Source organism: Phocoena sinus, chromosome 5, assembly GCF_008692025.1.
Source record: "Phocoena sinus isolate mPhoSin1 chromosome 5, mPhoSin1.pri, whole genome shotgun sequence".
In the NCBI taxonomy this organism is placed as follows: domain Eukaryota; kingdom Metazoa; phylum Chordata; class Mammalia; order Artiodactyla; family Phocoenidae; genus Phocoena; species Phocoena sinus.
The window spans coordinates 4,709,578-4,732,428 of NC_045767.1; the positions used below are offsets into that span (position 1 = coordinate 4,709,578).

The following is a 22,851-nucleotide window of genomic DNA, read 5'->3' on the forward strand; positions in this document are numbered from 1 at the left end:
TGTGGCTAATGGCTACCATACTAGACAGCACAGCTCTGCATCCAACTACCAATTTATAACAAATCCAGAGGACAGAGAAATAACATGTTAAGCAACACGATACGGGTATATTCAGCAAAATCTATACTATAGAAAAACTCAAGGAAAAAAAACGAATTTCTTTAATAAATAAATTGCAGGAAGAAAGAGGGAAAACCTACAGATTTATAAAAAAGGGTTAAGAGACACATCAAACAAACTCAAAGTATAGATTTCACCTGGATCTTCATTCAAACAAACTTCAAAAACAAAGAGAAAAAATGCTATTTCCAAGATACCTGGAAATGTAAGCATGGACTTTTTTCTTTGATATTAAGAAAGTATTAATGTTCAAGTATGGTGACGCTATTATGGTTATAATCTTTAGAATACTGAAATATTCATGGATGAAATGATGTGATGTTTGGGATCTGTTTTAGAATAACATGGGAGTAAGGGAAGTAGGTAAGAATACAGATGAAATAAGTTTGGTCATGAGGTAAAAACTACTAAAGTTGAGTGGCGGGTAAATGGAGTGTCATCATACTAGTACATCTAGTTTTGCAGGTGTTTTAAATTTTACATAAAATTTTCTTCAATAAGCTACTGTTATTATCTTCTTACCAATGTACATTTCACACAATGTGTACATTAATGCACCTTCATCTTAAAGGGAAAAAAAGTTTAAATATACTAAGTTTACTGACTAAATAATGAACAATACTGACCTTCTGATCAAGAATTTCGCAACATATTAAGATTTTCAAGGTTTTTTTAAAACGTAAAACTTGAGCACTTACCACTGGGGTTAAATAACCGGCAGCTTTTTAGAGATGTTTCATAACCTACTACTAATTCTTCTATGATTGCCACCTGGAGTACAAACACACAAGCACACTTTAATAAAAATAAATAAATATATAGTTACTATGCTTGTGCAAAATGTGTTATTTACTACTAGAGGGCTAAATAAACATTCCGATTCCCCCCTCCACCTCTCTCTCTCTCCCTCTCTCTCTCTCTCTCTCTCTCCCCCTCTCATACACACACACACACACACACACACACACACACACCTTTTTATTAATCTCTTAACCTATGGATAAAAATTTAAAACTATACATTTATGAAGGTATGTTTTAAGGCAAAACTTTCCAAAAAACTTACTGGCAACTCCTTTCCCTGCTATAAAATAAAGCATCAAGCTGAACTAGAAATCAGGAAAAGGCTGGACAGAAAGAGGTAATGTTAGGGATGATTTTTATCTTGGTTCATTGTTACCTCAATTCACATAAATAACACAGTTAACATTTGCACTTTAGGAATCAAGAATTAAATACTGTGTAAAAAGAGAAATTCCACAAGCATATGACAGCATCCACTCTCGATTTCATCACCGTGGGGAAAGCATCAGTAACAGAGAAGCATGGCACCGTAGGTGGGTTTCTGAGATCCAGGAGAGTGAGTGGCTGTCCCAGTTCTGGTCTCTCCTGAGTCATGACTATACTACTTACTCCTGGCTTCGTAAGAGATCTGTGAATACTTTTAATTTATTAATTCCCTTCTTTGCTTAATCCATCTATAATGAATTTGTTACTACAGAAGCTCTCTTAAATGACCTCAACTTAACTGACTCAACAGGTTAACACCAGCTCTCTCCATCACCTCAGAAAATTGTGAGGACTGAAGGGCCACAGCTAGGTTATTCTGCTGCGCCCATGTTCTTCTCCCACAAGGTGAGAAGCATGCTTACTAAGAGGTTTGTTTTCCCAAACCTGTTTGAATTAGTTGCATTCATTATTATCATCGCAGAATTTAATTCAATACTATGTAAACTTAAGAAATGAGAACAAAAAGAAAGAACTGCTTCTATTAAGTCAAATACCATGGAAAGACTCACAGACAAATTAGACATTTTTTACCAATTTAGGTTTAAAAAGACAACCATAAAGGGAAAACTCGTAACAATATATATGATTCTACAATCACGATTGCTTCACAAGCATCACGTTCTCACTGTACCAAAACTAGAAGTAAAATACCATATTCTATCAATGTGATTTAATCAAGGGGGAAAAAAGGTGAAACAGTCATCAATAAAGCCCATATCTTGGACCTTTCAACAAAAGACTGTCAGAATAAGTGCCCTTTATATGCTTTAGGTTTAAATGTTTAGCACATTTAATCTTTCCCACCTTTAAGGTGTTTTTTTTTTAAACCCAGCCAACATGTCTGATGCCACTGTACTTATAAACAAAATAATCTAAATCAAGATTAAAACACCCTTGGGACTTCCCTGGGGGTCCAGTGGATAAGAATCCACGCTTCCACTGCAGGGGGCATGGGTTCGATCCCTGGTTGGGGAACCAAGATATCCCATGCCATGCAGTGCGGCCAAAGAAAAAAGATTAGGACACCCTTTAACCAGCGTTTTGAATATTGTAATACGTAGCTGAAAGAGTGACTTACTGGGACAGCAAACAAACTCTTCTGACAGAATTTTTTTTTCTACCACATAAAAAGGAGAAAGATTGGGCTTCCCTGGTGGCGCAGTGGTTGAGAGTCCGCCTGCCAATGCAGGGGACGCGGGTTCGTGCCCCGGTCCGGGAAGATCCCACATGCCGCGGAGCGGCTGGGCCCGTGAGCCATGGCCGCTGGGCCTGCGCGTCCGGAGCCTGTGCTCCGCGGCGGGAGAGGCCACAGCATTGAGAGGCCCGCGTAACGCAAAAAAAAAAAAAAAAGGAGAAAGATTACTAAGCTTCAACTTAGTTCAAAAGAAAAAAAAAATTACTTCCGGGTTTCCCCATGAGCAGGAATTAGAGAAAATATTGAAGAAATCACTACCTTACCAACTTTTCATCCCTGTACCCACTCATTAAAAAGTACATATCAGAAACAAAAGACAGAACAAATGAGCAGTAATTTATTCAGCTAGAGAGCAGAGGAGGAAAAGGAAATGAGGCACAGAAGCATTTAAACTGCAAGCTAGGAAGACTGTTCGCAGATCACACTGTGTATACTATGTGCACAGGTAGCCAAGAACCAATTATTCCAAATACTGAGCAAAGAAATGATAGTCAAAACACAAAACCAAACCAGACCATTGTATTTTGCTTTACCTTTTCTTTATCTTTGTATAGAGACCTCAAAGTATTGAAGACTGGTGGACAACCCTTGCTGAAGTTCATCCTTAGGAACTTATCCAAACATTCTTTAAACTTCTCACCTTGGAAGAAAAAAATCCTGTTGACTTACATGTACCCAGACAACTCTAAAAATGCATACGTTAAAACCTTAACATGCATACTCATATATTTAAAACCAAGGAAAGATACTGTATATCATCACACCATTTTCATTCCTTCACAATTATTCTCACTTACCAGATAAAAAGTTTAATGGCAGTCTTCTTGGCACCAATCCCCTGGGATACTTAGTCCAGGCCTCCTCATAAATTTTTAGTCGTTCTAACATATTAGCTGCAAATCAAAACATATATTTAATTAAATGTAATTAAAACATATATTTTTCTAGAAAATTACAAATTTCTGAAAATATATAAAAATTACCATATTAAACAGAAAATTTGAACATGGGAAAAATTATTCATAATCTAACCACCTAAATATATCAACAATCATTTTAGAATACTTCTAATATTTTCATATTTTAATCTATAATCATATAAAATACATAATTTCCCTTATCCTGCTCTGCTTTAGGTGGCCTTTCAAAATCTGCCTGCTCTACTGTAGTTCCAAGAAAGGCTCGGTTATTATGTTTCCACCTACAGCTTCTCCAGTATTCTTTTCAGCCTCTCCTCTAACTCCTCTCCTTTGATTTATCTTGGAGCTTCTGGATTTATCCTCTATCTTCCATTTCTCCAGATTTCTTTTATATTTTCTTTTACTCTCAGGTAAGAACTTTCCTTGTTCAATCTTTCACTTCACTAATTTTCCTCAGCTGTGGCCCCTTATGTTTAATCTATTAAGATTTTCATGTCACATCAAGAAGTATGTTTTGCATTTCCCAGATTCCTAACAGGCACGTTCTCTGAACTGTGCATTATTTCATTGCCTCTCTCCATCTTAGGCTTCTCTATGATCTCTACTCTCCCTTTGGCTGGCACTGATGATTACCTTTCCAATGCTGGTGTTACTACAGAGGATGACATTCTTTGTACAAGGTTTCTCTCACATTTATCAATGTACCAGGAATAGTTCACTATCAGTCTTGTGGGAAACTTCGCTTCAAATTAGATCATCCTGGCTAAAGACTCTGCCTTTTTGTAGATGACATGTTTCTGGGTTTGTCCTCACAAGCAGGTCCTATTCATGGGAGAGAATGGTTGGGGAGAAGAGTGTCTCTGGACCAAGTTTATTTGAGTCCTTCTTCCCACATAGGAAACAGTGCTTCCCTTTCAGCTTGGCAACATTCACTTGCCCCTGGCAGGCCACTCTGCTATAGCCACAGGTTATCAGAGAAGTCTTTCCTTTGGGGAGACATCTCCATTTCTACTTTTCCCTTTCATGTTACTGATGCTGCTATGCATTTGTAAATTTTTCAAACTTGTTTCTAAAATTATTTTCACAACTTTCTTTGAATTTGTAGTAGAAGAGAGGTTTCAGAAAACACTTAGTTTACCATATTAAATGGAAGTTCACAAATGTACTTCTATATTCAGATTTTGAACCAATTCTTTTTTTTAATTAGTTTTTCTCCTGTTAACCTTTCTCTTTTAAAAATATTTATTTATTTATTTAGGCTGTGCCAGATCTTAGTTGAGGCACATGGGATCTTCGCTGAGGCATGTTTAGTTGTAGCATGCGGACTTCTTAGTTGTGGCATGCATGTAGCATCTAGTTCCCCGAACAGGGATTGAACCCGGGCCCCCTGCATTGGGAGTGCAGAGTCTTACCCACTGGACCAGCAAGGAAGTCCCTGAACCAATTCTTAACCAGTTCTTCTAGTTATGATTTTCACTGAGTTAACACAATATATATTAACAAAAGAAGCAATTAAAACTTAGAGAGTAAGTTCTAACCAATGCTACCTGGTTTGAGTGCCTTTTCCAAGCCTTTGTAATAGGCCCAGTTTTCAGGATTTCTCTCTTGTAATCCTCTGTAAACATCAGCTGCATCTTCCAAACGACATAATTGCAACAGAAGTTCCCCTAATAAAAAACAAATTAAGTATCTTCTGATTGTAACTTTAAGTTTTCCTCAAACTTTCTCTTAAAACCTCTTCAATATTGGGAAGTGGGTAGATTTGGTATCCTCCTGAGTTCTCAATTCCCTTCAACAAGACTATTTACCATGTTACTTTATTGTCCCTCCTTTCTGAAAGTTCATGTGTAGAAATGCCATCCTCTTCACATCCTCACTTTATTCAGGTATTTTTCTAACTCCAGGCTACTCTCTCGAGGTCACTGAACACAGTCACCAAGCCATCATCTACTACTCAAGTATTCCTGACAACGTATGGACAATTTCAAAATCCAAATTAATGCCCCAATCCAATACCCTAACCTTATGATGCCCTAATCAACTAGAAACGACTGTGCTCTAGCAGCCCATAAGCATGGCCACATTGTCTCTTCCCACTACTGTTTTTTCTCTCTTCCAACTACCAAATATGCATCTTGCTTTAAACTTAACTATCTTGACTTTCTTCTTCTTGTCTCACTAATCCAACCCTCCAACCCTAGAGGAAAACCGTTCCCTTTTCTTCACGCCTTTCAGCAACGTGTAAGGCTCACTGCTTGTCTTCTCTGGGTTGCATGACCAATCTCATCCCTGAATGACATTAGCAGCCCCAAATATGAAAACTAATCTCAAAACCTAGGCTCCCTCATTTACCAATTTGAAGGCCTGGATCACCCCGATTGCTTGCTTGCTGTACACCTTCGCATAAAAGAAGTCAGCAGATGAATGGACTGAGGCACTGGTTTCACTAGAAATGTATGAGCTCCAAACTCACACAAGCCTCAAACACTGCTCGGGAATCCTTTTCCCTACCTTAATGGGCTCCTATTCACCAAAGGTATTATTTTCAAACCAGGACTTCACCCTTGCACCCTTTCTATTATCAGATAATAAAAATGAACACTTACTGAGAGTGAAAGTGACTTTTAAATGTTTCACTTGCATTACTTAATTCAGTTCTCAAAGCTCTATGAGATAGGTTACTATTATTTGTGTCATTTTACAGCAGAGAACATAAGTAAACTTGTCAAGGGTCTTTCAGATAGTTAACTGTTAAGAGTCAGGATCTGAACCCAAGCAATTTGGCTAAATGAGCCCATATTCTTAATGTTTATACCCTCAGTGGTTCTCACCCAGGTGCATTTTTGCCATCCATGAGACATTTAGCAAGATCTGGAGACATTTTTGGTGTCACAGTAAGGGGAGAAGGTGCTATGGCATCTGATAGGTAGAAGCTACCAATGCTGCTAAACGTAACGCAACATACAGGAGACTTCCACCTCCAACACCTTGGTCCCAAAATGTCAACAGCGCCAAAGTTAACGGTCAGCTCTACACTAACCAAAAGCCTACTTCACTAAAAACATAAATAATATTCTGCAACTTTTCTCCCCTATGATACACCCATCCACATTTCCTTCCCGTAATCTTTACCCACCTTTCCCTTGGAGAAGAAACTGATGGTATAAGAATTAACCATTCATTAATTAATGAAACTTTCTGCCTAACTATGCCCACTCACCCACGCCAGGAAATTCCTAAATTATCCTGACTACCCACCACTAACATCAATGCCTTTTATTACTGGAATATCCGACGATTGATGACTCTACTCTTAGTTCTCTTCTATTCTCTTTATATACCCTGTCCCCAGTACCTGATTCACTGGAAATATCAAAACATATTATGTGGAACGAACTGATGGCTCTGTTTCCTATTTCACTGAGAAAATGGAAGCAACTAGAAGAGAACTCCCAAATACCCACTACATCGACACACCTGCTTGCCCATACACTCTACCATCTCTCATTACTGGGGATGAACTATTCATTCTGCTATCTAAGCCTAACCTTTCAACTTACCCACTAGATCACACACCCTCTACTGTACTGCATATTCTGTCTCATTATCCAGTGAGCATAAGCAAATGCTGTAAAAATCTTCTTTTGATCCTATAACCCATTCCATCTACCACTACCCTGTAGGTGTTTCCTATACAGCAAAACTACTTGCATGCATCATTTATGCATGCTATCTTCAATTCCTCTACTTAAGTCTCATTTAAATCTACTTGATCTGTTTGGGCTTTTACTACCCTCCTTCCAAATGTTCAGAACGTTTTTTTGTTAAGGTCATCAGTAACTTCCAAACTGCTAAATCCATGGGTCAATTCTGAGTCCTCAGCTTGAGCTGTCATTCTTCCTCACTAAGAAAGTTATAAAAATAATAAAACAAAACAATGTACTTAAGAGTATTTTGAACAATGTCACATATTTCCGTAAAGAAACTGAGGCTCAAGTCTTGCCCCTCATCATATAGCTGGTTAGTAGCCAATGAAGGAATTCAAACTAGTTTTCTCAACCTCGTGATCTTTCCAGTAAGTCAGAAACCTCCTCCTTTATAACTAACAGACTGCTAAGGGATGATCAACTAAGTGCGAGAGGGCTGTCTTGGGTCCACAGCTCACAAATGAGCTCCAGACGCCTTAGACTTCCGTTCCTTTCTTGCCAGCAGCATTATCCTCTGCTGAAAAGTTCATCAAGCAAATGGTGGCTATACCCGCTCCGCACAGATACCACACCTTCTAGTGTTCAGCTTCAAGGGAAGCCAAAGAAATCTGAAACCAACGAACTTCAGTCGCCTGGTGTCACAAAGGTAAAGGCATATTTCAGATGGCAATTCTTAGGAAGTACTCATATTCTCAATTACTTGTTATTTTTTTTTCACTTTCCATAATCAGTTCCTCAACTTTTAAAACTACAAAGACTCCTTCTCAACCCTCTAATAAACGGCAGAACTGGAGATCTTTATTTAAGGATCTACCCATCCTCCTACCCTAATCCACACATATAAACCCGAATCTCTGGTTTCAATTCATGTTCTATGTTCAGAGAGACATTCAGATAAACCATAAAGAACCCTAGGAATGTCCCATAAGCACTTTAGTAAAGACTGATTTATCAATATATATTACTGACAATAAAGAAATGTGTTGTACACATCCGGTTTTGCCAATAAGCAGTTTCTAAGAAAATCCTCTGTCTCATAAAATTGAGCAATTGCCTCCAGTGTCTTAATCAAACTCTACAGCATTTTCAGATCAAAGATACTTAAAGAGAAAATATTGTACTGAGTCACTTCATTCAATGATTTATTGTTCACATAAATTTTCCCTATAACAATATCCATTGTTTGAATGTGTATTTTCCCACATTACAAATTATTCAAAGTGCATGAGTAAGAAATAGATTTTGACATCAAATCAAGAAGTTGTGTTATATGCGACTATCAGTAGCAACTAGATTTTTCAGTTTTGCTCTTTGTCATAATTAAATACCAGAATAAATTACACTCTTTAAAAAAAATACCTTTGGTTTCTTCTACAGCAAGTTTATCACAAATCTGCTTTTCATAGGTACAAAGATGTTCCAGAGCTTCTCTATAGAGACCTGCTTCCCGAAGAACTTGATTCTGATATAAAAGGAGTTCACTATATTCATAATCCACTTTATCAGGGGATGTCTATATATGGATATAAGGAATACTAACAGTAAGAATTTTGTTTTCATATTAGAAAATTGTTCACACACTCAAATACATATAAAAAGTCAAAGGATAATATATGATGAACAAAATTCATTTTTTAAAATTCCTAAATATCTTTCTAGGGAGCAACTAAGTAAATAATATCAATATTAACTTATAACCCACTGAATAAAATAATCCATTAAGTCCTTACATATAATAAATAAATAGGGGAGAAAGGAAAGCTCTTACTTAAGAATAGAATGTCAAATAAATCTAGAAGGAATAAGACAGAAAAATCACCATTTTGAGACTATCATAGGAACAGTTGACTCAGGCAAGAATCATAATCAATGAATGCTAAAACTAGTGGTGAAAGTTTGATGAGGAACAGACTATTCATAAAGTCTCAAATTGTTTATTAAATACAAAGAGAAAAAAATAACAAGTTTATAGTGAAGAAACCTGGCAGACACCACCTTAACCAAGTAATCAAACGGAACAGACACCATGTGACTCAATGTGGTAGACTAAGAAGGGCTTTAAATCACTTCTGTAGTTTCCTGCCAAAAGTGCATAACAATATCTAATAATGAGGAAACATCAAATAAATCCAAATTGATGGACGTTCTACAAAAGCACTGCCATGACTCTTCAAAACTACCAATGTCATGAAATACAGAGAAAGCCTTTGAAACTTCCAGATTAAAAGAGAATGAAGAGAAAATGACAACTAAATGTAAGTTATGATTCTAAACTGGATCCTGAAATGGAAAAAAAAGTCCTAGAAAGGATATAAACAGGTCGATTAGTAAATTTTGAATATGCATTGTGGATTAGATAATAACAGTCTATCAATGTTAAATTTCCTAATTTTTTGATAATCTATACAGCAGTATGTATACATTTGACAACTATAAAGTTATTCTTAGGAAATACCACACTGAAGCACTTAGGAGTAAAAGAGCATGGTATCTACAATTACTCTCAAATGTTTCAGGAAAAAAACTAAATAGCTAAGTAAATACAGAGACTGTAAATAAATGTATCAAATATTAACAATTAGTTAATGTGAGTGAACTTCTATATGGAGTTCTTTGTACTCTCCTTGCAACTTTTCTGTAAGTTTGAAACTATTTCAAACAAAAGGTTAGTAAGGCTCTATACACTTCTTTTAGCTATATTAAGAATAAGACCTAGTTTACTAGGTATGACTTCTGGTTGTTACCTGTTGTGTTTTCCTAAATTCTTCTAAAATCTTTGCTGCCATTTCATAATCTTCTAATAAATGGTAAGCAATAGCATAACCAATCCACGATGCTCTCTGTGCAGGTCGAAGCTGGAGTAATTGATATCTCGTTTCCTTTAAGAGGGGAAAAAACACTTGTTAGTTTTACAATGAAAGTAAATGCTTCTTAGAAAGATGATGTTCATTTACCCCAAAACTCTGAGCAATCTGTAACACAAGGATGGAAAGCATAACAGAAAATACTTTCAAACATCTATATTGTGTAGCTTTACAGAAGCAAAAACGTATTTCTTAAGAAGCACAATGAAACTTCCAAGATAATCTTGTAATTTTTTAAAAGGTTAAGACCTGGTACCCTTTATTACTTACTGATCTACTTACTCTAAGAAAAGAGGACATGGGGAGGGGGAAGGGTAAGCTGGGACGAAGTGAGAGAGTTGGCATGGACATATATACACTACCAAATGTAAAATAGATAGCTAGTGGGAAGCAGCTGCATAGCACAGGGAGATAAGCTCGGTGCTTTGTGACCACCTAGAAGGGTGGGATAGGGAGGGTGGGAGGGAGACTCAAGAGGGAGGAGATATGGGGATATATGTATATGTATAGCTGATTCACTTTGTCATACAGCAGAAGCTAACACACCACTGTAAAGCAATTACACTCCAATAAAGATGTTAAAAAAAACCCCAAAACCTATGGGATGCAGCAAAAGCAGTTCTAAGAGGGAAGTTTATAGCAATACAAGCCTACCTCAAGAAACAAGAAAAATCTCAAATAAACGATCTAACCTTACACCTAAAGGAACTAGAGAAAGAAGAACAAACAAAACCCAAAGTTAGCAGAAGGAAAGAAATGATAAAGATCAGAGCAGAAACAAATGAAATAGAAACAAAGAAAACAATAGCAAAGATCAATAAAACTAAAAGCTGGTTCTTTGAGAAGATAAACAAAATTGATTAGCCAGACTCATCAAGAAAAAGAGAGAGAGGACTCAAATCAATAAAATCAGAAATGAAAAAGGAGACGTTACAACAGACACCTCAGAAATACAAAGCATCCTAAGAGACTACTACAAGCAACTCTATGCCAACAAAATGGACAACCTGGAAGAAATGGACAAATTCTTAGAAAGGTATATCCTTCCAAGACTGAACCAGGAAGAAATAGAAAATATGAACAGACCAACCACAAGTAATGAAATTGAAACTGTGATTAAAAATCTTCCGACAGGGCTTCCCTGGTGGTGCAGTGGTTGAGAGGCCACCTGCCGATGCAGGGGACACAGGGTCGTGCCCCAGTCCAGGAAGATACCACATGCCGTGGAGCAGCTGGGCGCGTGAGCCATGGCCGCTGAGCCTGTGCGTCTGGAGCCTGTGCTCCGCAACAGGAGAAGCCACAACACTGAGACGCGTACCGTAAAAAAAAAAAATAAAAACATTTTCCGACAAACAAAAGTCCAGGACCAGATGGCTTCACAGGTGAATTCTATCAAACATTTAGAGAAGAGCTAACACCCATCCTTCTCAAACTCTTCCCAAAAATTGCAGAGGAAGGAACACTCCCAAACTCATTCTATGAGGCCACCATCACCCTGATACCAAAACCAGACAAAGATACTACAAAAAAAGAGAATTACAGACCAATATCACTGATGAATATAGATGCAAAAATCCTCAACAAAATACTAGCGAACAGAATCCAACACATTAAAGGGACCATACACCATGATCAAGTGAGATTTATCCCAGGGATGCAAGGATTCTTCAATATACGCAAATCAATCAATGTGATACACCATATTAACAAATTGAAGAATAAAAACCATATGATTATCTCAACAGATGCAGAAAAAGCTTCTGACAAGATTCAACACCCATTTATGATAAAAACTCTCCAGAAAATGGGCATAGAGGGCACCTACCTCAACATAATAAAGGCCACATATGACAAACCCACAGCAAACATCATTCTCAATGGTGAAAAACTGAAAGCATTTCCTCTAAGATCAGGAACAAGACAAGGATGTCCGCTCTCACCACTCTTATTCAACACAGTTTTGGAAGTCCTAGCCACGGCAATCAGAGAAGAAAAAGAAATAAAAGGAATACAAATTGGAAAAGAAGAAGTAAAGCTGTCACTGTTTGCAGGTGACATGATACTATACATAGAGAATCCTAAAGATGCTACCAAAAAACTACTAATCAATGAATTTGGTAAAGTTGCAGGATACAAAATTAATGCACAGAAATCTCTTGCATTCCTATACACTAATAATGATAAATCTGAAAGAGAAATTAAGGAAACACTCCCATTTACCATTGCAACAAAAAGAATAAAATACCTAGGATTAAACCTACCTACATACAGGAGACAAAAGACCTGTATGCAGAAAACTGTAAGACACTGATGAAAGAAATTAAAGATGATACCAACAGATGGAGAGATATACCATGTTCTTGGATTGGAAGAATCAATACTGTGAAAATGACTATACTACCCAAAGCAATCTAGAGATTCAGTACAATCCCTATCAAATTACCAATGGCTTTTTTTACAGAACTAGAACAAAAAACCTTAAAGTTTATATGGAGACACAAAAGACCCCGAATAGCCAAAGCAGTCTTGAGGGGAAAAAACGGAGCTGGAGAAATCAGACTCCCTGACTTCAGACTATACTACAAAGCTACAGTAATCAAGACAATATGGTACTAGCACAAAAACAGAAAAATAGATCAATGGAACAAAATAGAAAGCCCAGAGATAAACCCATGCACCTATGGTCAACTAATCTGTGACAAAGGAGGCAAGGATATACAATGGAGAAAAGACAGTCTCTTCAATAAGTGGTACTGGAGGGCTTCCCTGGTGGCGCAGTGGTTGGGAGTCCGCCTGCCGATGCAGGGGACACGGGTTCGTATCCCGATCCGGGAAGATCCCACATGCCGCGGAGCGGCTGGGCCCGTGAGCCATGGCCACTGAGCCTGCGCGTCCGGAGCCTGTGCTCCGCAACGGGAGAGGCCACAACAGTGAGAGGCCCATATACCGCAAAAAAAAAAAAAAAAAAAAGAGTTAAAAAATAAGTGGTGCTGGGAAAACTGGACAGCTACATGTAAAAGAATGAAATTAGAACACTCCCTAACACCATACACAAAAATAAACTCAAAATGGATTAGACACCTAAATGTAAGACCGGACACTATAAAACTCTTAGAGGAAAACATAGGAAGAACACTCTTTGACATAAATCACAGCAAGATCTTTTTTGATCCACCTCCTAGAGTAATGGAAATAAAAACAAAAATAAACAAATGGGACCTAATGAAACTTAAAAGCTTTTGCACAGCAAAGGAAACCATAGACAAGACGAAAAACAACCCTCAGAATGGGAGAAAATATCTGCAAACGCATCAACGGATAAAGGATTAATCTCCAAAATATATAAACAGCTCATGCAGCTCAATATTAAAGAAACAAACAACCCAATCCAAAAATGGGCAGAAGACCCAAATAGACATTTCTCCAAAGACATACAGATGGCCAAGAAGCACATGAAAGGCTGCTCAACATCACTAATTATTAGAGAAATGCAAATCAAAACTACAATGAGGTATCTCCTCACACCAGTCAGAATGGGCATCATCAGAAAATCTACAGACAACAAATGCTGGAGAGGGTGTGGAGAAAAGGGAACCCTCTTGCACTGTTGGTGGGAATGTAAACTGATACAGCCACTATGGAGAACAGTATGGAGGTTCCTTAAAAAACTAAAAATAGAATTACTGTATGATCCAACAATCCCACTACTGGGCATATACCCAGAGAAAACCATAATTCAAAAAGACACATGCCCCCCAATATTCACTGCAGCACTATTTACAATAGCCAGGTCGTGGAAGCAACCTAAATGCCCATCGACAGACAAATGGATAAAGAAGTTGTGGTACGTATATACAATGGAATATTACTCAGCCATGAAAAGGAATGAAATTGAGTCATTTGTTGAGACGTGGATGGATCTAGAGACTGTCATACAGAGTGAAGTAAGTCAGAACGAGAAAAACAAATATGGTATATTAATGCATGTATGTGGCACCTAGAAAAATGGTACAGATGAACCGGTTTGCAGGGCAGAGGTTGAGACACAGATGTAGAGAACAAATGTATGGACACCAAGGGGGGAAAGCCGTGGGGGGGTGGGGATGGTGGTGTGCTGAATTGGGCAATTGGGATTGACATGTAGACATTGATGTGTATAAAATTGATTACTAATAAGAACCTGCTGTATAAAAAAATAAATAAAATTAAATTAAAAAAAAATAGTACAAAGGAAAAAACCCACTTTTTTTAAATACAGTGCCCAACAACTGAGGTAAGATCTATAGAAGACAACTCAACAGGTACTACATGGAAAAATAAAAAAAAAAAGAGGGACTAAATAAATCTGATTTAATTGACTGATTCAAGCGTTAAAATATAGCTACAGTGGTGATCATTTTGTAATGCAGAAAAATATAGAACACTATGTTGTGCACCAGGAACTAATATAGCATCATAGGGTAATTAAACTTCAAAAACTCCAACCAACCAACCAAACTCAGAGAAAAAGAAATCAGATTTGTGGTTACCAGAGGTGGGAATGGGAGTGCGGTGGGGAGTACAAGGTATTAAATGAAGGTGGTCAAAGGCACACACATCCAATTGTAAGATAAATTAAGTACTAGGGGTGTAATGTACAATATGATTAATATAATTAACACTTCTGTATGATATATGTGGAAACTGTTACAAAAGTAAACCCTAATAGTTCTCAGCACCAGGAACAAATATAATTTTTCCTTCTTCTATTACTTTGTATCTATATAAGATGATGAATGCTTACTAAACAGTGTGGTAACATTTCATGTAAACAAAATCATTATGCTGTACACCTTAAACTTATACAGTGCTGTATGTCAATTATATTTGAATAAAACTGGAAGGAAGCCCCCAACCCCCCGCACACACAATGTAGCTACTAAGACAGAATATTAGTCTCTATGGAGGTAAAAAGAATAAACAAACAAACAATATATATATATAAAAATGTTAATTTTTCACTGAATTGATTAACTCAATCTTATACAGTAATCCAACTCTGCCTCATAGTAAAATAATTTTTAAATCTGATTAGTCCAGTCATAAACACAATCACCACTGGGAGAAGAGAGCAAGATTCAATTAAAAATTTTTTTAATGGAAAACTTGTTATCAGAAAGTACTCAAAAAGAGTTTTAAATATTTAAACAATATTTCTTCCTTAGAATAAAAAAATTCTCTACTTACCCTGTAACCCTCAAGATCTCGCATTTGAATCTGTAGTAAAGAAAGGTCCCTTAAGATTTGAAGATTGTCTTTATCCCATTTTAGCGCATTTCTGTAACACTTAATGGCTTCATCATATTTCTTATCTGACCTCTGGAGAAGGCCATAAACATGCCAACCTAAAGGATTTAGTTAAGGATACAACCTCCAGGTCAAGAAATAAAGTTCCAATAATATTCTCTATGAAACTCAGAAAACTACATCTATTTATAAAATTACAAGCTTAAAAACCAGAGAGAATATAAAGACAGAAGGTAGTTTGATACAGTGGGGAAAAAAAGCACAGCTCTTCGAGCCAGAGAAAACAGGTCCAGCCTGGCTTATTAGCTCTGTGACCTTAAACAAGTTAATTTAATCTTATGTTTCCTCAATTATAAAATATAAATAAATAGAAAGTCTATACAGCAAAGCACAGCAGTTTGGTGACAAAATGGAATAACATATAAAGTGTTCACTGGCTTGCACAAAAATAAATGCTCAATAAATATTAAGAATTATTTTTACTTTTAAAAGGAAAAAGAGGGAATGGGTATCCATGACATGTAATTGTTTTAAATCAAGTGTATTTTCTTTTCCTTAGCTAACAAGGTGCTTGGGACAGACCCTTAGCGCAGTATAAAGTTCCTAAAAATCAACCACTTAAATTTAGGGTGCAGGTGGCCAAAACGTACAGTCTCCTATTCAAAGAACTTCAAGTCTAGTAAGGGATACAGATAAGTAAGCAAAATTACAGTAGGTTGTAAAACTATGCTACAAAGGGGGAAAATATGTAAATAATCTCACTCCCCTAAAACAGGTCTTTTTCACTTTAGATTTTGATTACTGCAAGTCACCCATCCTCCTGCCTTCAGTCTCTCTGCTTTTACTCTCATCTGCCAGAGTAACCTTTTAAAACACACACAATCAAAAGAAAAAAGTCTACTTCCCTTTCCAGAAATGAGTAATGTTTCTCTCTCAGATCAGATTCCAACTTTTCAATCTAACAACTTCTACACTCCTTAACAGTCAGTAAATACAGAATTTCTAGGGTGACATGTATAACTGAAAATACATATATAATGTTATAAATTTTATTTGAAAAATAGTCTTCATTTTCATAATGCAAATGACGAAGTAAAGGTTAACAAATCTTCTCAGTTGGTTGGAACATGGTTTTAAAAAGCCTGAGATACACTACCCTTCATAATCTGGCACCCATTACCTACCTTCCTATTCCCCGCACCCCCATTTCAGGACTTGATCAACTCTCTTGAGCACTGCAACACCTTTTAACTGCCTTGAATCTTCTTCTTCTAAAAATCTATCCTCAAGGAGTTTAACACTGCTAAAAATTTTAAGAAATTCATGTTCATCAAGAGGAACCCAGTTAAATAAAGCATGGCAAGTACATACAGAACACTGCACCAACATTAAAATGATGAAAAGATATCTACAAGATCTTATTAATTAATCCTTTGCTTACCTTTTCAGTTTCTGGTTACTCTCAACTCACTTCTGCTTTACTGGATTAGTGGTAATTGTTGAACAAATTATAACATTTTATGTAATACTCAGAAGTGTTAAGCTTCTACCAAGTATCTTCCTTCACTAGACTGTAAGATCTTCGACAGCAAAATCCATATCTTTTCTTAGTCTGTATTATTCCAGACTAACACTTGAAAATTTGCTAAGTGTGTCAGCACTTCATTGTGTTAGCCAACAAAATGAGTAAAGAAATATTTGTCCAAAACTATTTAAAAAACAGTAACCCACAATTTTTTCTGTCTTCCCTCAGACATTTGTACTTGATCCTATTCTCACACTTCCCTTAATAAAATAAAATAAAATAAAATGAAATTCACCTCATACAGTACAGCATCATCAGGGACTATGTTAAGCATTATTAAATCTTTACACCACCACAGTGAAGTGGGTATGAGTATTCTCATTTAACACATAAGGAAACTAAGCCCCAAGATCACAGTTAGAAAGAAGCTGAGCTGAGACTCAAACCAAAGTGAAGCACACTCCAAACCCTGGGCTCTCAATCAGTATACTATACTGTCTTCTAATACTCCTTATTGTACATCCTTCTCTAAATTCATGCTATGATGAAATCTGCAGGGTACCTCTTTTTTTAAGTGTGGGGAGAGCTTTCATAGATATTTTAAAAGGCAAGTCCCATTTATCTGTGACTAGATACAACAGTAGAACATGGCAGGTATATAAAAATGTTTCCTGAATGAAGGCAGCTGCCATTATTCAACTGAAGAAAGAACCATCTCCTCAGGAGTTACACAGTAAGAGACATCTAAAACTTCTGACTCCCAAATTGCTGCCTTAGCTCAAGACACCACAATCCAACCCTTAAATATACAAAAAGGATACACACATGACTCTTCAAGTCATTTCTCAAACCTCTACGAACCAATTCATAAGCTTCTTCCTTTTTTCCCAAACAGTTCAATGTTAATCCTTTCATAGCCAGGGTTTCTATTTAAAAAAAAAAAAAGGAAAAAAAAGAAAAGGAAGAAAAAAAGAAAAAGAATTTAAAGATAACTAACAACAACAAAAACGGTAACCATAATCTCAAAAACAAATGTTACATTATCCTTAATATTTAAAACTTCAAGGAGATTCCTGGGAAAATGTCCAGGTTTTTACAGAATTAAAATATTTGTTAAATTGACAAATGAAGTAACTACACATTTCTATACTGTAGGCCTCCCTAGATTTTTTTTTTTTAGATAAAAAGATACAAAAATGCATAAATATCTGGTAATCCATATGCCAACAAGATAGAATGATTTTCCTACTGTTCAGGGGAATTCCATGACCTTATTAAATTGCTCCTTTAAAGTATGAAAAACTTTATCTTGAAACAGACTATCTCTGTGAACCCAAGTTACATAAAGGTTAAATTCACTGTTCAACTATTTAAATATACACATAAATTACATTTCTGGTTTTCATAAATTTATTTTAAAATGGTTATTTGGGATTACTATTAAATATACAAGTAAAAGAAGATGTCAGACACCTGTCATTCACAATCCACAGATTAAAAAAGAGTTGAGGAAAATATTAATTTTCAGAAAGGGAAAAACAATATTTCTAATTTCACAATGTATATTCTATGAAACACAAATGAATATAAATATTCATTATGATTAATTTGTTTTTTAGGACTACAATTTAAAATTTATAGAAAAATTAATTAGGAATAAAAGATAAGGATTAAACATATTATCCTAAGGAAAAGTCAACATTTATAGTAAAACATAGATAAAGAAATGGAAGCGGGATTCCCTGGTGGCGCAGTGGTTGAGAGTCCACCTGCCGATGCAGGGGACTCGGGTTCGTGCCCCGGTCCGGGAAGATCCTGCATGCCGCGGAGCGGCTGGGCCCGTGAGCCATGGCCGCTGAGCCTGCGTGTCCGGAGCCTGTGCTCCACAATGGGAGAGGCCACAACAGTGAGAGGCCCGCGTACCACAAAAAAAAAAAGAAGAAGAAAAAAAAAGAAATGGAAGCAAAAAAAAAAAAAGGAAAAAAATGTGTACAAAATCATCATAAATCATGCATAAATTTAAAGAAAAAGGAAGCAAACAAACAAAATATATTTGGCAAGTAGCCAAATTAGCAAGGTACTGTAGAAAGTAACACTTTGTTGTTAAACAGGTAAAAATCTATTCTTGCAAGAAACAACTTCAAGTGTCTTAATTAATGAAAACCCAGGTTGTCAGTAAGTTTAGAACAAATCATAACTTATGTACTGTTAAAAAGTATTTTCAATTAAATTATGACACTTCACATGCAACCTGATTTCAGATATGTTAAAGTATGAAGGGAAATTGCATTTTAGACACAATGAAAGTTGGTACTCTGCTGTACTGAAACTCTATGGTGATTATACGACTAAAAGTTACATTACATTATGCATACTTTTGGAATGAATATAAAACAACCTAATATCCAACTGGCTAGCAAAACTATTTTTCAACAAGGAAATGGAGAGAGAAAATTTTAGATACTTTATTCCCACTGCTTTCCATCTTTAAACAATTTTATCACTATAGTGAAAGTACATGAGAGTAAAGATAGCTAACAGGGAACTATTGCTCTCTTCCTCTTCAATACTAAGAGAACATTATCAAATTAATTAACAAAGAGCCATGTTTCCTAACTACAAATCAGACCTGTGAAAGCTTATTTTTCCTTTGCTTCTTTACAAGTTTATCCTACAAACATTTCACCGTCCAATTTTCTACCCTCACACAGGCAAAAGCTATGTAAACTTTCAAAATCATGTCTTAACCATGACTATCTTGAAAAACTAATTAAGATACAATGCTAAATAAGAAGGTGCTGGTTCATGAGCAAAGACCCAAATGGATACTTTCTGAATAAGTTTATTGTAAGAAATAAAATTTATCTAGCTCAACCAAAGTTCTCAAGCAAAATTTTCTTGTAACATTTTAAATAAACGTATTTATTAAACTTAAATTAGTATATTTGTCTTACTAGGTTCTTTTGCCTTTCCTATGGTGCTAATATTCAAAATAGGAATAAATCAGAACTGAAGTAGATTGTGTTATCATTTTCTTGACAATAAATTCAAAGTATCAGTATTAAACATCTCACAGGAGTCAAGGATAAGAAGGTCCATTCTCTCTGGAAAACAGTCTAGGCAGCTGGGATTAACAGAACCCAAATAAGTGAAACCAGACAAGTAAGCAAAGCCTTACCTAATTATGCTTACAAGCAAGTGTACAGTATTTACACTCACCTCCATGCTCAGCAAATTTGGGGTTAGAGAGGATTTGTTTACAGAATTTCAATCCATTTCTGTACTGTTTATGTTCATAACATCTCTGTCAAAACAAAAGAGAAAAATTTAAGTTTAGCAAGAAATGCAAACAATTTTAAATTTGGTGCTAAATTTTTGATTCTGTTAAATACAACAAAATGATCACGTTATTTCCATATTCTCCTAAATCCCACTAAAACACAGTTTAAAAAAATAAATACAGGGAGTTCTCTGGTGGCTTAGTGGTTAGGATTCGGCAGTTTCACTGCAGTGACCTGGGTTCAATCCCTGCTCAGAGAACTGGATACTGCAAGCCTCACTGTGCAGTCAAAATTTAAAAAAAAAAAAAGAAAAAGAAAAAGGAAGGTTCAAATACAGAAAGTAAAAGCAAGACAAAGGGACAAAGTATACATTAGAAAAAAATAAGAAAATCATTAGCTTACTCCAAAAGGTCCAACAAGTGTTAATAATGTGAAAACTGAAAAAAAAGGAAAGGTGTAGAAATTATATTTTAAAATAACATTTATTTTTTGCTGAAGGAAACAAGTCTCTGAAGCCACAAGGGACAAACAAGTGCATGCAAATTAACAAAGGGGAAAAAAAGACCCACACAATGGCACACCATAATGAAAATTCAAAGCCTGGAAATAATGGTCCTTAAAAACTTCCAGAGAGAGGGGCTTCCCTGGTGGCGCAGTGGTTAAGAATCCACCTGCCAATGCAGGGGACAAGGGTTCGAGCCCTGGCCCAGGAAGATCCCACATGCTGCAAAGCAACTAAGCCCATGTGCCACAACTACTGAGCCTGAGCTCTAGAGCCCACGTGCCACAACTACTGAAGCCTGCGCGCCTAGAGCCCGTGCTCTGCAACAAGAGAAGCCACCACAATAAGAAGCCCGTGCAACGCAAGGAAGAGTAGCCCCCGCTCACCGCAACTAGAGAAAGCCCATGCGCAGCAACGAAGACCCAACACAGCCAAAAATAAATTAATTAATTAAAAAAAAACAACTTCCAGAGAGAAAAAAACAAGTCACATAAAAAAGATCTGTAATCAGAATAGCACTGAACTTTTACTCCAAAGCAACAATGGAATATTGCTAAAAGCTATAAAACTACACACAGCCTTCAAAATTCAGAATTCCTTACCTAGCTGAACTGTCAATCAAGTATATGTAAGTAAAATGACAGTTTAAAGCTTCTCAGAAAGTTAAAATTTTATCTCTCTGCACTATTCCTTAGGAAGCTATTAAAAGGAATCAAAACAAACAAAAAAGATAACATGGGACTTAGTAAATAAGTAATCTAATGCAGAAAAAAGAACTAGAGAACAACCACTCCAAAATAAAACAGGATGCCAAAGGCAACCATGGAATAGGTTTCTATCAAGGACAAAAATGGAAAATTTTATTTATAAACACCTGACAGAAATACAGGCACATTTGGGGAAAATGAGCAATGGGTCTATAGAGAACCAGGTAACTGAATAAGTAAGATAGGTATTAACTCCAGGAGAAATAAAGGCTTATATAAGAGAGTGTGGTGGTCTTAGTGGTCTTAGCGTAATATTTGGCTCAACAATAAAAAATACATGTATAGTTTTTAAAATGTAAATATTTAATACTGGTTTATCAAAATATTGTGATACAAGTATAAAGAGAGAAAGACAAATGAGCAAATGTGTGAATGATGAAGTTCCAAGTCCTCATTTTCCATAAACAGAAGTCAACAAATCTCTAAAATTCATGTATCAAGAAATACTGTTATAAGGACTTCCCTGGTGGTCCAGTGGCTAAGACTCCACGCTCCCAATGCAGGGCGCCCAAGTTTGATCCCTGGTCAGGAAACTAGATCCCACATGCCACAACTAAGAATTCGCATGCCGCAACTAAATTCGTGCTGCAACGAAGATCCTGCGTGCCACAACCTAAGACCTGGCGCAGCCAAATAATAAATAAATACTTTTAAAAAGAAGAAAGAAATAATGTTATATTACTAAGCAACAGAAAAACAAATACCAGAGAAAATGGCTGAAGGACTGAGGGTGCTTGATTCTGGTGTGGTAAGGTATGGAGGGGATGGGGAGGAGGGGTGAGCTGACAAGTTCTTTTTCATCATAAACCTTTCAGTGCTATCTGACTTTTAACTATCACCATGTGCTTCTATAGCAATAATTATTTTTAAAGCACTGTATGCATTACAGAAAACATCTTAAAGATACGGCACTCTATGCCAAATTTCACTGTCGTAGGTTTAAACAAATTTTACTCACAATTTTTAAAACAATACATTCAAAATCTGGGAGGGGTAGTTAATGCAAATGATAATAAAATCATAGAAAAATGTGGAGAAACAAAAATGTAAAATTTTACATTCAGCACCATGAAATCAACTGCTTAAAGCTCAATGCTACAGCCAACTACAGAGCTGTCCTATAATCAACTATGTACTCGCCATCTCTATTTTGTTGTTCACATCTCAAACCTAATACACCATCCAAAACACAACTGATTTTTCCCCCAGAATCTATTCACCAAGTCTTCACCATCTCAAGAGATGCCCTTCCCTCAACTCACCCTCACTCAGATGATGAAGCAAAAAACCTAATTATCCTCTGTGCTTTCCTTCCCTGACACTTCCATTCTCTAGTGGATCCATCAGTCCTACTTTGTCTGCAATAGCTTCCTCTCAGCCCTTCCCACAATCAAC

The 22,851-nt window shown here is 36.4% G+C and overlaps 1 protein-coding gene across 3 annotated transcripts in view; it reads right to left on the reverse strand.

The window, feature by feature from the left end:
- The window catches only part of NAA15 (N-alpha-acetyltransferase 15, NatA auxiliary subunit), a 76,541-nt gene that overhangs the window by 32,045 nt on the left and 21,645 nt on the right, over positions 1–22,851 (reverse strand). For all 3 annotated transcript variants that reach the window (XR_004350027.1, XM_032632744.1, XM_032632746.1), the window contains exons 2-10: positions 20,126–20,210; positions 17,728–17,832; positions 15,322–15,479; positions 9,976–10,110; positions 8,591–8,744; positions 5,072–5,191; positions 3,402–3,497; positions 3,138–3,244; positions 819–891 (exon numbers count right to left, since the gene is read on the reverse strand). Coding sequence is in view for 2 of the 3 variants with exons in the window: in XM_032632744.1 (XP_032488635.1) it covers positions 819–891; positions 3,138–3,244; positions 3,402–3,497; positions 5,072–5,191; positions 8,591–8,744; positions 9,976–10,110; positions 15,322–15,479; positions 17,728–17,832; positions 20,126–20,210 (1,033 nt within the window). In the remaining variant the exon portion in view is untranslated. The remainder of the gene's footprint in view (positions 1–818; positions 892–3,137; positions 3,245–3,401; positions 3,498–5,071; positions 5,192–8,590; positions 8,745–9,975; positions 10,111–15,321; positions 15,480–17,727; positions 17,833–20,125; positions 20,211–22,851) is intronic.